The sequence below is a fragment of the Oncorhynchus mykiss genome, chromosome 10 (assembly GCF_057628025.1).
Source record: "Oncorhynchus mykiss isolate SJ-2025 chromosome 10, ASM5762802v1, whole genome shotgun sequence".
Classification (NCBI taxonomy): Eukaryota; Metazoa; Chordata; class Actinopteri; order Salmoniformes; family Salmonidae; genus Oncorhynchus; species Oncorhynchus mykiss.
The window spans coordinates 63,336,138-63,350,111 of record NC_143031.1 but is presented as its reverse complement, the minus strand read 5'-3'; the positions used below and the strand labels follow the sequence as shown (position 1 = coordinate 63,350,111).

Sequence of the window (13,974 nt, the reverse complement as noted above, 5' to 3'; positions counted from 1 at the left end):
AAGTGGGCAATTATATTCACGCATAAAAAAACCAATAATGAAAGAAAAGCAGTGTAATTTTGAATTTTGTAAAGTTAGTGTGGGAGAGGTGGAAAAATTATTGTTAACGATAACCTCCTGGAATTGACAACTTAGATGGAAAGTTACTGAGGATGGTAGTTGACTCTATAGCCACTCATATCAGTCATTTCTTTAATCTGAACCTAGAGGAAAGTCTTTGTCCTCAGGCCTGGAGGGAAGCCAAAGTAATTCCGCTAGTGGTTAGAGCGTTGGACTAGTAACTAGTAATCCCCGAGCTGACAAGGTACAAATCTGTCATTCAGCCCCTTTCATTCTGCTGCTGTGTGTGATGCTCCAGGCAGTTAACCCACTGTTCCTAGGCCATCATTGAAAATAAGAATTTGTTCTTAACTGACTTGCCTGGTTAAATAAAGGTAAAATCAATTTTAAAAAGAGGGTGAATGGGCAAGACAGAAAATGTATGCGCCTTTGAGCATGGTAGTAGGTGCCAGGCCGCACCGGTTTGTGTGAATAACTGCAACGCCGCTCTCAACAGTTTCCTGTGTCTATCAAGAATGGTCCACCGTAAAGTACATCCAGCCAACTTGACACAACTTTTGGAAGCACTGGAGATAACATGGCCCAGCATCCCTGTGGAACGCTTTCAACACCTTGTAGAGTCCATCCCCCGACGGATTGAGGTTGTTCTAAGGGGCATAGTGGGCAAGGGGGGTGCAACTCAATATTAGGAACGTGTTTCTAATGTTTGGCATACACTGTGTTGATTTCCCTCCTATGAGAGTAGGTTTCATTGAATTCCAGCAATTCCATTTGTCTCTTTGCAGGGAAACCGGAATGGACATTTCGATCATGAGCGTGGGAGGAAGTGCTTGACTGGCTACCAATCCACATCGCTCCGGCCAAACGCCACAGCCATTAACGTTTCTTCTCCACGTTGAGACTGGATATGCTTCCTCCCTGACGACTTCTGGAATGCGAACACATTCAAACCGGTTCTGATTGGTCCCAGAAACCATTGGGTTTGTCCAGAGCCGGCCTACACGAATCACGAATCAGGCCATTTTGACGTGAGCACAAAGGACTTCTAGGATAGCAGGTTCAGACTGATGTATGGAGAGATCGATAGAGCAGCGGAATTAAATGAAAGATGAGTCGTCAGACAAGGGAGCTGCTAGGGGGGTCTGACATCACCAAACAAATGACATCATCATGACCAGATAATAAATTAATTGGAAATAAAGAAAGTGACCTCAGTTTATTCTATGGGAGTGTCCTATGGCTCACACATTACAAAAACACCACACTTTAATACAAAGCGTATAACCCAATAGACATTCAATAACAACAAAAAATACATACAATTTAAGTTCACGAAATATGATATATCTCCAGGTCTGAGAACTTTACATTCCATAGCCCTTGTTTGATGTAGAACAATAACCCAGTATTGGTAAACTAAAAGTAATGCTGTCTTCAAATGCTCCTTGAAAAGGTGAAAGGTCAGAGATGATACTTCACAACTCGTAAACTTGGGTATCAAAATCATCTCAGACTTTCCCACAACAAGGATGGTCATTTAAGGGGTTATTTCAGAGTTGAAGCCTTCCTGTGGTACATGTAAAGTGTAACTACAACAATTAACTGAAAAAAAAGGTTCAGGATATCACCCAGGCCCTCCACAATTAGCTAGAAAACTCTAAGGTGAATTCATAGGAATGTAAAACTACAGCACTTCAATGTGTATTTCATCATCTTCTGCAGAGTAAAGTCCATTTGTGTCTCAGAGTAAAGTCCATTTGTGTCTCAAATGGCACCCTACTCCTTATATAGGGCACTACATTTGACTAGGGTTTGACCAGGGTTGATAGGACTAATATAGTGCACTATATTATAGGGGATAGGGTGCTATTTGGGACGCAGCCCGACTCCTGTCAGCTGTGAAAGTTCTCACACCTGCTGCTTCACAATAACCACTGAGAGACTGTTAGATAGGGCACTCTCGCTGTCTGTCCACTGACAACATGGCTGGAAAAGTAGTGATGCTGCTGTGTGTGATGCTCCTCGTCGCCTTTGCAGGTCAAGTACAACTGTTTTCTGTGTGATATCTTGGGGTTTAATAAAGTTTATTGAATTTAATTGAATACTCAAAGAAAGCATTGATTGAACCGTGGAGTATTTCAGTAACTATGGGAAAAGCTTGATTCTGCCACCTGCTGGAGTCGAGGGACTATGAAACTATGTTGAAACTATTAAGGCTAGATGATATACCAGTTTTAATGTACACAGTACATGAGATGATGGTTAAATGTGTATGATGTTACCTTAACCTCCATGGTCTGACATTGTAATAACATTCTTGAGGTGATTTGAATAAACATTGTAACATACTATTTGTTTTCTTCAGGCGCAGAAGAAGAGAACTCTGGACTTTACAGAAAGGTAAGGCTGATCTTGACATGTTTAATGTAAATGCTGCTTTGTAAACCAAACCTGGTGTGAATTCAGCTGGGGGTAAAATTCCCCCTAGGTACAGATTAAGGATCAGCTTCCCCTCCCCCAATCATAACCTTAACCATTAGCGGGGAAAACGCAAAACCCAAGATCAGCATCTAGGGACAATTTCACCCTAGTCTGTGAATTAGGGTGAATCATGAAACCTTCAGAAAGTGTCAGCAGATAGAAATGTAATCAGTAGAGCCTGACACAATCGACCCCTATTCCACACGACATGCAATCATATCGTTCATACTTGTTCTACACAATGCATTTCTAACTCAGCATTACGAAACATGACACTCTCCCGACTGCCCATGCTCTTGGTCTTAACAGTAATGTGATATTGTTTTGCAGCCATCTTGTGTTGATATGGTGGAGATTCTGGCTTGCCCTATGAACTTGGCTCCAGTGTGTGGCTCCGATGGCAACACCTACCCCAACGAGTGTGCACTCTGTGTCCAGAGACAGTGAGTACTGTACCGACCTGGGTTAAAGTATAATTTGAAATCATTTCAGATTCTTAAAACTGGGCTTGATTGAGCTTGCCTGGCACAATGGAACCAATAGACTAGTTCCAAAACGGCTAACCCTGCCCATCAGGCATTCCAGACAAGTTGAAACACACAAAAAGTATTGGAATGATGTCTCTGGTACACAGCTGCTCCTTTCTCACAGCCCTGTCCCACCATATCACTATAAAGCTGTGAGAGTCAGTTTACAGGAAACAACACTCAACACCTCCAGGTTAACACTGAAGTACAAGGGACTGAATTGACTCAAACCAGTATTTCAGGAAAATCCACATTCTGTAGGCTCCTCCGATGTAATGTTGTGCCCACTAAAGTGCTTCTGGAACCACGTTTCCATCCACAGTTTATGTGAGTAAAGTCATACCTTATTTAAAAAAAAAAACATGACAGCTGTGATGGAAACAGGTAGTTTAGGTAACATTTTATAAATGCCAACAGATAGGCCTAATTTGTTGGACATGGTGGGCTCTTTTTGTGTCGGTGTAATGAATTATGCGACAAATGGTGGTGGAAATGCCATTAAGCACACATGTTGATATAATGACCATAATATCAGAGTAAACTTGAAGTCACGCGATGATATGGTGTGTGGTCCTCCCACTACAACTCTGGAAAGCATGTCGATTATTAGGCTACAGATTAAATAAATGATGATGAACATCACAGGGTGGTGAAAGTACAAGATGACCTTGATGCTCCTTTCCAATACATATCGAGGGTCTTATTTTGGTGACATGATGATCAATGCTTGACTGCCGTTTGACAAATAAAAACATTCTCCTTATGTAGACTAGCTGCGAGCTGTTGTCTAGAGCGCAGGTACCAAGACCAGAGTAGGTACATTTGCTATTTAACGCAACAGTTTTTGTGACATAACTATCGGTAGAGTTGAAAATGCAATGGAAACACATTGAACTTTAGATCTTTATTCGGTACATGAAAACGTAAGCGGAAAAGTACATTTTGTGTGCGCTGCGTCATCAAGCGCTGAATTTGATCTGAAAAGGGTCCGTTTGGTGGAAACACACCACTGGTGGGAAAATGTGCTTGTTTTCTTTGTGTGGACTTTAGAATATTTAGAATCTGTCTCCAATTGGATGGAAACCTAGATAATGACACACAGATACTACGGATGTAGGATCTTAATTTGAGCCAGTTTGCTACAGCAGGAAAAAAAAAATCCTGCAGCAAACAGGAAATGTGAATTATTATGTGGATTATAATGAATGGATATTTTTGTATGGGTTAGCACATTTTTCATTAGGGCAAATCAAGTCTGCAATTTCTAAATTGAAATGACAAACTTTAGAAGCCTTTTTTTTAAACTCAAATACACTACACGTTTGCATTTCCTGCTGTGCAAGAATATTCTCAGCAACAAAAGAGTGATCAAATTAAGACTCCATGAGAGCAGGTTTCATTGAATTCCATTTGAATGTGTAATACAACCATATTGAACATAATTCATACCCAACGACATAATAAATAAATCATGACATGAACAATTCCTTTCTCTACAGGGAAACCAGAACGGACATCTTAGTCATGAAGGAGGAGAGCTGCTAGTGGGATCTGACATCACCAAACAAATGACATCATCATGACCAGATAATAAAGCAATTGGCAAATAAAGAAGAGGTCTCTGTCATTTTATTTTGAACAGTTGAACATTGTGTTGGAGTTTCCCATGGCTCACACAGTAGCCACACTCTAAAAGCCCAATATCTACAAAATACTAAATTAAAGTTCAGATTTACACACAGAAAATAACTTAAAGGAGGAAAGGCAACACATTCGATCAACAAAAATATCAACAAGCATCTCTGAAACCTTTACATCCCATTGCCCTTGCTTGATGTACACTAGTGTAGGGCAAAAATACAGTATTTGTAAACCTAAAGTTTGCTACTTGAAAAGGTGAAAGGTCAGAGATGAAACGTCGCAACTTGGGTATCAAAATCATCTCAGACTTTCCCACTTGTAATTGGAATTTGGAGGGGGGTTATTTCAGAGTTGTGACCTTGTTTTTCCGAGTTACGGCGAAAGCAGTTGAAGGCAGCACTACACAATGCTCTGCCAATTGGGCCGCTCGAGGGACAAAAGTGCCAATTAGTAGGTGGATATCATGACACCTCAAAGATTCATGCTAAGTCATGTTTGCATCATAACCGCTGCAGCCTCTGCAATAGGTTATTGGTTAATGCAACAAATAGATTGTGCGCTGCCCTCTTACCAAGCATCTCTCGTACTGTTCTGGGCAGTTTTCTTGACCTCATTCCAGATGGTTCCTGCCTTCTTCACAGGGACGGATTTACAAACGGGCACGCAGGGCCCTGCTTGTCCATCTCTTCCTCATTCATCCTTTGTCCATGTCTTCTTAATCTTCGGGTGGCATCCCCACGTCTACTGTAATCTTTGTGAACAGGTCATGCTTTTCAACTGCAACAACTTCGTACTCGAGAGAGTTGAGGCCATCGGTATCCATCGTCTTTAACGTGTGAGCTATTCTCTTGAACCTGCAGGGCAAAATAATCAACTGTCATCAACATTTGGAGTATAGTTGGGGAACGGGTTTAGTGAACGCGGTTGTTCTAAAGCTTTACCTCTGAGGATTGTCGTTGTTATTTTTGTCTCTCTCGTGACGGATCATCCGGCATTTTCCGACTACGCCGTCCGGACGAGAGATGGACATTTTTCTGTTATCCACCCTATGGAAATCAGACCAGTGATAGGAATTTGATAAAAATGTTTTGTTTTTTTATCACTTAAAAAAAAAAAAAGCATCCTCTCCAGCACCCCCGCAATGTCAACATCATGTGACGATGGCAGGTGTCAATGTTTTGTAGTCGAAAAGATAAGTGATAAGGGAAATATGTGTTTCTGATGGCGTCATCCGGAGATACTGATAACATCATCCAGTGTGCATCATGTGATTTTATGAGCAGGCAAACGTAAGTAAGATCAACAGTTACGATGTGCTGCTACATGTCTATGAGGTTAAACGTTTTCTGACCTGTTGAAAATGTCGTCATCTTCACCACCCCAGCCCCAGTAGTTGTTGGGAAAGCCGTTGATTTTCATGATCTGCTCTTTACTCAACGATGAGACACCGCCAAAGTACTGATTATAGGGCAACCTATGGAGGAGACGAAGACAATCAAATATACAGATATACTGGAAATACTAGCAGCTGTGATGGCTGAGTGGTTGAGGCATTGTACGTGACGGGCTCTCCCTTGGTGGTCCACTGTAGCTCAGTGAGCACGGAGCTTGCAATGTCAAAATAATGGGTTTGATTCTCGGGGCCAATCAAATGGATGCATGCATGTGTAACAGTACAAATTTAGACCGTCCCCTCGCCCGTACCCGGGCGCGAACTAGGGACCTTCTGCACACATCAACAGTCACCGTTACCCATCGCTCCACAAACGCCGCGGCCCTTGCAGAGCAAGGGGAACTACTACTTCAAGGTCTCAGAGCAAGTGACGTCACTGATTGAAACGCTATTTAGCGCCCACGCTAACTAAGCTAGCCGTTTCACATCTGTTACACTCACCCCCCTTTTGACCTTCCTCCTTTTTTCCGCAGCAACCAGTAATCCGGGTCAACAGCATCAATGTAACAGTACAAATTTAGACCGTCCCCTCGCCCATACCCGGGCGCGAACTAGGGACCTTCTGCACACATCAACAGTCACCGTTACCCATCGCTCCACAAAAGCCGCGGCCCTTGCAGAGCAAGGGGAACTACTACTTCAAGGTCTCAGAGCAAGTGACGTCACTGATTGAAACGCTATTTAGCGCCCACGCTAACTAAGCTAGCCGTTTCACATCTGTTACACATGACTTAGTCACTTTGGATAAAAGTGTTTGCTAAATGTCATATGTTATGATATATTATAGTTTCCTGTTCTGTCGTGCTGTGCCTCCGAAGGTAGGAATTGAAGTGTTGGGGATGTATTCAATCCGTAGCGCTAAAGTTCTGCGTTGGAGCCAGAGTTACATTAAAAGCAATGTTCCGGCCTCCCGGGTGGCGCAGTGGTTAAGGGCGCTGTACTGCAGCGCCAGCTGTGCCATCAGAGTCCTGGGTTCGCGCCCAGGCTCTGTCGTAACCGGCCGCGACCGGGAGGTCCGTGGGGCGACGCACAATTGGCCTAGCGTCGCCCGGGTTAGGGAGGGCTTGGTCGGTAGGGGTGTCCTTGTCTCATCGCGCACCAGCGACTCCTGTGGCGGGCTGGGCGCAGTGTACGCTAGCCAAGGTGGCCAGGTGCACGGTGTTTCCTCCGGCGCATTGGTGCGGCTGGCCTCCGGGTTGGATGTGCGCTGTGTTAAAGAAGCAGCGGCTTGGTTGGTTGTGTATCGGAGGACGCATGACTTTCAACCTTCGTCTCTCCCGAGCCCGTACGGGAGTTGTAGCGATGAGACAAGATAGTAGCTACTACAACAATTGGATACTACGAAATTGGGGAGAAAAAGGGGTAAAATTCAAAAAAATATATATATAATAATAATAATAGTGGAGACTGTATTCACGGTAACAGCGGCATATGTCGGTTCAAGCGGAATCTGCATTTAAATCTCTTAACGCTTCAGCGAAACAGATTGAATCGAGTCCTTTCCCCCTTGGTAATACTGTAGGTATGAGGAAACATTAACAAACACTCTGGCATTTACCATGGTCATAACAATGAGTCAGCATTTAAACATTTAAAGTGATAGTTCACTCCAAAATAAAGGTTTTTGGTTGAGGTCTACACCATACTGTGGCACTGCGATAGGACTTGACACGTACTTGAAGCCATACTTGTCCATGGAGACAGACAGGTGTCTGGGCTGGCGGAAGCATTTGTAGGTGTTGCGGTCATCCATGGGGATGATGTCCACGTCACTGAACACAAAGCAGTCGTAGTCATACTCCTTCAGGGCCTCAGCATAGCCAATGTTCATCAGCTTGGCCCTGTTGAACGTGTTGTCTCCATCCTAATGAAGGTAAAAGGCATCCTCAAGATGAAGATTAAAGATCTTACTTACTTACTTACTTACGGTTATCTGCACGAACCCTGGCTAACAGGTTGAACCAGCAATAGAAAATTGGGTTCAATTATTTATTTACTAAATACCTAACTAATCACACAGAATTACACATACACATAATTAAATCATAACTTGATTACAAATTACGTCATAAAGGAAAACGTCCCTAGTGGGCGGAACAGATATGACAGCAGGTTACACAAAAGAAAAGGGGCTGGGTTTGAGTGAAAGAGCGGGAAGACTGAGGAACGAAGGGAAGAAGCTGTGCTATCGTAAATACAGTATATTATGCATTCTAAATTACCGCCCATTTGGAAAAGGAAAATGCAATAAAACATTTACTCTGAGCTGCGCTTCGGTAGGTTGGTGGTAGATGGAAGGCCGTGTTGCCCAACCGAGTCCTTTGAAGAATGTCTCTGGTTGTCAATTGGATACGTTGTAGTAATGTCGTTGTGTGATAGACGGGACACTCTGTCTGTTCCTTCCTAACCCTCGTTTGCATCTGCTGTTGCTAACTCAATGGCTAGGAGGTATCACTTCTGTAGTGAATAAGAGTTCAAAGTTCATACCATTCGCAACCAAAGCTCACGCTGATGTTGGCTTCGTTCTGTAGTTATTATCTGAACCATTCTGACATAGGACCATCGTCCTCACGTCCTCGGAACAGGAGGTTATATTGTCGTCAAGGGCTTATATAGGAAGGGAGAGGAGGGCGTGTTTGAAAAGTTTTATAGCCCATGTCCCTTCACAGGGGCGGGCCACTGATTGAGCAGAGCCCTATCTTATGAAAACCCAAATCTCACATTTTAGAAGCTAAAATCACATTTCATCCCATCACGAATAATTTCATATTCAAACATTTAAATTGAACAACAATTCCATGTGAATCCGATAACTCTGATGTGTAGACTTTCCACGGTAGAGTTTATGTCATCTTATCATTGATGAGAATGTCTCAGATGACAACCGAACTGACATCATATTCATTAAGTACCACCGCATATGTTCCATTGGTCGGATTACCAGAATATAGTTCCTTTCCCCCCACCTTCTGATGTTCCCAGAATCTCTATGTTAACCAAGGGTTTTCCAAATGTAACCTCAGTAGGGTAGAGAGAGGAAAAAGGGGGGGAAGAGGTATTTATGACTGTCATAAACCTACCCCCCAGGCCAACGTCATGACAGTGGCTAGGAAAAACTCCCTAAAAAAGCAGAAACCTAGAGCGGAATCAGGCTCTAGGTCATTTAAGGGCCAGTTTTCTGGAAAAACATTAGGCCTAATTCTGGTTTTACTAGCATGTTGAATGGAGAATCTCCATTGTAATCGTTATTTAGTCCAGGATTAGGCTTAATTTGTTTCCCGGAAACAGGCCCTAAGTGTTTCATTCAAGTGTTTAAATGTAAGTGTTCAATTTAAGTTTTACATTTCCGAATGTGTGTTGTACTGTACCTGATTGATAACATAGACACCATAGTCCAGCTGTTGGCGCTGAAGGATGGGATGGAGGTAGTAGAGCCAGAACTTGAGGTGCTCGTCACGAAGGCGGAAGGGGATGATGAGAGCAACCTTTTGGAGGGCGACACAGTCATGTGGTTTGTAGCGACCTCCTTCCTGCAGACGTGGGTTCTCCTTCCTCACTGTATCCAAGCTGACAGGCGTAGAGAACTCAACCCTGAGAGGCCCCACTGCAGATCAGGAGAAAAGCTACATTAAATCAACTTAAAATCTATTCACGTGGCGACTTGATGCCTTTAGAAATGGTATCAGTACTTATTGGTATTGATAGAGAATTACAATTATTGTTTTCTATGTTACCATGTACCTAGAAGTGGAGAGGGATCTGGGCATTTCTTTAATTCTTGGGTTTTGGTCTCTGTAGTTTCTGAAAAATCAAATGTTAAATGGTTTCAGGTGTTGGACAAAAGAAAATGTGAATAAAATGATGCCTTGCAAAAGTATTATTTAATCCCCTTGGATTTCTTCAAATTTGATTGTGTTACAAAATGGGATTCAAATGGATTTAATCGACATTTGTTGTCAATAATGTACACAAAATACTCTGTAATGTCAAAGTGGAAGACATATTATATATTTTTTTAAGATAACTAAAATCTAGTTTGTTGCATCAGTATTCAGACCCTTTGTTTAGCCAAGCCTAAATTAGTTCAGGAGTAAAATGTGGCTTAACAAATCACATAATAAGTTACACGGACTCACAATTTCTGTTGGTGTCCATTTTGAAAGTGCTGAACGAAAGGCCTACCTTGCCGCAGCTCGTTTGCTTGCACTTGCTTATACTTGGAGCTAAGTGTTAATGAGAAATTAACAAACATAAGGAATTTACCGAACATAAATGTAATAATGTTTGTCTATGGTTCATGATTATTGGAGAATGCAGTTCTTATCGACTTACACAAGTCCACAAGGAGTCAGTATAAACTTTCTTCATTCAAGCAAGTCAGCCATATCAGGTGTAGCAGTGGTAAGGATTCACTCCATGTTGCTGAAGGGAAAGCTCTGCTGTTGGGACAGCTTTATGTAGGCCCTAACAGTTTATGAGCACTGTTTGTCACCGTTATAGTGCAATTAATGTATTGTTTAGTGTTGTGTAGTGGCTTTGCTGGCATGCATAAAAAAACAATTGGTTGAGTTTGCCCCACCAAGATTTCCATGCTAAAATCACCACTGCGTATTTGTACATTTTGAAGTGATAAAGTGTTGATTCTTTGAAGTGAAGTGTTTAAACTTGTTTTAATTGTTACACCATTATTCAAAATGAACAATTGTGTCTAATGAACTAATGTTGATAAGTCACATATTACAGTCCTGCAATAAAGAGGGGAAGGGGTTCTGTCTGTAATGTGTCTGTGTGTCTGTGTTGTATTCTCAAATGAACATTTCCTTCGTGTCTAGCTGTAAGATCTCCAGTCTGTTTTATTTGATTGTCACTCTGTCTCAGTATATCAGCTATCTGAATCCATTTAGCAGCTTATCATACAGCATGCAGCCACAGGCTTACAGTATGATGGCATGACTGGCCTTATGGTCAGCTGTCATCTGAAGCAGAGAATAGCAACAGTGCATTCGGAAAGCATTCAGACCCGTTGACTTTTTCCACATTTTGTTACGTTACGGCCTTATTCTGAAATAGATTGTCGTTTTTTCCCCGTTATCAGTCTACACACATTACCCTATAATGACAAAGCAAAAACAGGTTTTTAGAAATCTTTGCAAAATGTATTAAAATAAAAAATGGAAATATCACATTTACATAAGTATTCAGACCCTTTACTCAGTACTTTGTTGAAGCATCTTTGGCAGCGATTACAGCCTCGAGTCTTCTTGGGTATGCCACTACAAGCATGGCACACCGTATTTGGGGAGTTTCTCCCATTCTTCTCTGCAGATCCTCTCAAGCTCTGTCAGGTTGGATGGGGAGCTTCGCTGCAAAGTTATTTTCAGGTCTCTCCAGAGATGTTCGATCGGGTTCAGGTCCGGGCTTTGGCTGGGCCACTCAAGGACATTCAGAGACTTGTCCTGTGGCCACTCCTGCATTGTCTTGGCTGTTTGATTAGGGTCATTGTCCTGTTGGAAAGTGAACCTTCGCCCCAATTTGAGGTCCTGAGCGCTCTGGAGAAGGTTTTCATCAAGGATCTCTCTGTACTTTGTTCTGTTTATATTTCCCTCGATCCTGACTAGTTTTCCAGTCCCTGCCTCTGAAAAACATCCCCACAGCAGGATGCTGCCACCACCAAAGTTCACTGTAGGGATGGTGCCAGGTTTCCTCCAGATGTGGCTCTTGGCATTCAGGCCAAAGAGTTCAATCTTGGTTTCATCAGACTAGAGAATTTTGTTTCTCAAGGTCTGAGATTCCTTTAGGTACCTTTTGGCAAACTCCAAGCGAGCTGTCATGTGCCTTTTACTGAGGAGTGGCTTCCGTTTGGCCACTCTACCATAAAGGCTTGAATGGTGGAGTGCTGCAGAGATGGTTGTCCTTCTGGAAGGTCCTCCCATCTCCACAGAGGAACTCTGGAGCTCTGTCAGAGTAACCATTGGAATCTTGGTCACCTCCCTGACCAAGATCCTTCTCCCCCGATTGCTCAGTTTGGCCAGGCGGACAGCTCTAGGAAGAGTCTTGGTGGTTCCAAACTTCTTCTATTCAAGAATGATGCAGGCCACTTTGTTCTTGGGGACCTTCAATACTGCAGACATTTTTTGGTACCCTTCACCAGATTTGTGGCTCGACACAATCCTGTCTCGGAGCTCAATGGACAATTCCTTCGACCTCATTGCTTGGTCTTTTCTCTGACATGCACTGTCAACTGTGGGATCTTATGTAGACAGGTGTGTGCCTTTCCAAATCAGGTCCAATCAATTGATATGTTGATTCTCATAGCAAAGCGTCTGAATACATATGTAAATAAGGTATTTCTGTTTTTATTTTTTATACATTTGCAAAAATGTCTAAACCTGTTTTCGCTTTGTCATTATGTGGTATTGTGTGTAGATTGATGAGGAAAACAATGTATTTAATACATTTTAGAATTAGGCTGTAACGTAACAAAATGTGGAAAAAGGGAAGGGGTATGAATACTTTTCGAATGCACTGTACATCTTGTTCTTGCCCTCTGAAGGGACACCTTTTAAGAAATATAACGCTATATGAAAGCTAATAATCACATCATTTCGTCAACCACAGCCTTTTAGCTTACTATGCCATACATGTGCCATTAAATGACATCATTTAAAAAATATCTAGCTTATTGTCAAATGTCTTCGGTCTTCAGTGACCTTACTTTTAAAACATAATCACAGTAGTGTCCGAATATCCATATATTTGCATATATTTCGAAGTCATATCGCACAGAACTTACCATTTTCCTTCGTTAGATTTTCTTTCCCTAAGTCTAACTCCAAGCGGATACCTCTATAATCGACTCCTGATTTTATTAATCCATCTTCACTTTGGGAATCCTTCAAACTGGACAGCAAAGCATTCCTACTCGACTCAGTAACATTCGAGTATCTCAACTGATACCAGAAATATACTGAGAAAGATAAGAGACATAAAAGCACAAGGCTGCAGAATATTTTTTTCAGCATCTCACCGCTGTGTCCCGTGAATCACAGGCTACAACACAAAAGTTTACTGGTAACGAGCTTCCCCACCACAGACATTGGTGCGCTCAACCTGCCTGGCCAGTTTTTCTGCCAAAATTTGACGTCGGATTACGAAACAACGATTGACCAACCTTGTGTCTTTTGTGAGGCACTTTAAAGTCACATAAAAACCAACCTGTTGACAAGCCTCTGAACAAACCTGACAGTATCGGTATCTTGCCTTCTTAGTTTCTAGCAGCACCAGCCACCACTGGACTATGGTAGCGTGAAAATGAATTATTTTCCTGTATTTGATTTACTGTGGATAATAAACATGACTATGTGCCGGAAGACACAGACAGATGCATTCCCTTTTGGGGAAGGGAACATGAGTTAACCAAGCATGTTTATGTAACATATTTATTTAAGTAAATGTCACACGTTAGTCTATAATCATCTGCTGTAACTACAGTGCCTTCAGAAAGTATTCACACCACTTGAATTCTTCCACATTTTTTTTTGTGTTACAGCCTGAATTTAAAATGGATTAAATTGAGATTTTGTGTCAGTGGCCTACACACAATACCCCATAATGTCAAAGTCATAAAAAATAAAAAGCTTAAATGTCTTGAGTCAGTTAGGATTCAAACCCTTTGTTAGAGCAAGCCGAAATATGTTCAGGAGTAAAACTGTGCTTAACAAGTCACATAATACTTTGCATCGTCTCACTGTGTGCAACAATAGTGTTTAACATGATTTTTAAATGACTTACATTATCTTTTACCCCACACAC

At 42.0% G+C, this 13,974-nt stretch overlaps 2 protein-coding genes across 4 annotated transcripts; one reads left to right on the top strand and one right to left on the bottom strand.

Moving 5' to 3' along the window:
- Nucleotides 1-1,874: 1,874 nt before the first annotated feature.
- On the top strand, nucleotides 1,875-4,679 carry spink4 (serine peptidase inhibitor, Kazal type 4). The gene is made up of 4 exons (XM_021619330.3): nucleotides 1,875-2,097; nucleotides 2,426-2,460; nucleotides 2,872-2,984; nucleotides 4,568-4,679. The coding sequence occupies exons 1-4, from the start codon at nucleotides 2,043-2,045 to the stop codon at nucleotides 4,611-4,613; spliced, it is 249 nt and encodes an 82-aa protein (XP_021475005.3). The 5' UTR covers nucleotides 1,875-2,042; the 3' UTR covers nucleotides 4,614-4,679.
- On the bottom strand, nucleotides 4,673-13,404 carry LOC110533181 (beta-1,4-galactosyltransferase 1). Of its 3 annotated transcripts, XM_021617261.3 has the most exons (8): nucleotides 12,956-13,330; nucleotides 10,345-10,385; nucleotides 9,904-9,963; nucleotides 9,531-9,766; nucleotides 7,839-8,026; nucleotides 6,061-6,183; nucleotides 5,651-5,755; nucleotides 4,673-5,563 (listed from the first exon to the last, which is right to left on the bottom strand). In XM_021617261.3, exons 5-8 carry the CDS (start codon nucleotides 7,991-7,993, stop codon nucleotides 5,425-5,427), a joined length of 522 nt encoding a protein of 173 aa, XP_021472936.3. In that variant the 5' UTR covers nucleotides 7,994-8,026; nucleotides 9,531-9,766; nucleotides 9,904-9,963; nucleotides 10,345-10,385; nucleotides 12,956-13,330; the 3' UTR covers nucleotides 4,673-5,424. The 3 variants fall into 3 exon arrangements, with proteins under 3 accessions (XP_021472936.3, XP_090043535.1, XP_090043536.1); XM_090187409.1 differs by lacking the exon at nucleotides 10,345-10,385 and having other exon boundaries at nucleotides 12,956-13,404; XM_090187410.1 differs by lacking the exons at nucleotides 9,531-9,766; nucleotides 9,904-9,963; nucleotides 10,345-10,385; nucleotides 12,956-13,330 and adding an exon at nucleotides 8,423-8,747.
- Between the last annotated feature and the right edge of the window lie 570 nt (nucleotides 13,405-13,974).

Bases quoted from the DNA above. Each gene is read 5' to 3' on its own strand.
- spink4 (XM_021619330.3), top strand. From the start codon at position 2,043: ATGGCTGGAAAAGTAGTGATGCTGCTGTGTGTGATGCTCCTCGTCGCC. The intron at 2,098-2,425 runs GTCAAGTACAAC...TGTTTTCTTCAG, and splicing joins GCTCCTCGTCGCCTTTGCAG to GCGCAGAAGAAGAGAACTCT. The intron at 2,985-4,567 runs GTGAGTACTGTA...CTTTCTCTACAG, and splicing joins GCACTCTGTGTCCAGAGACA to GGAAACCAGAACGGACATCT.
- LOC110533181 (XM_090187409.1), bottom strand. From the start codon at position 13,184: ATGCTGAAAAAAATATTCTGCAGCCTTGTGCTTTTATGTCTCTTATCT. The intron at 9,964-12,955 runs GTAAGTTCTGTG...TTGATTTTTCAG, and splicing joins AAATCTAACGAAGGAAAATG to AAACTACAGAGACCAAAACC. The intron at 5,564-5,650 runs GTAAAGCTTTAG...TTTGCCCTGCAG, and splicing joins AACAACGACAATCCTCAGAG to GTTCAAGAGAATAGCTCACA.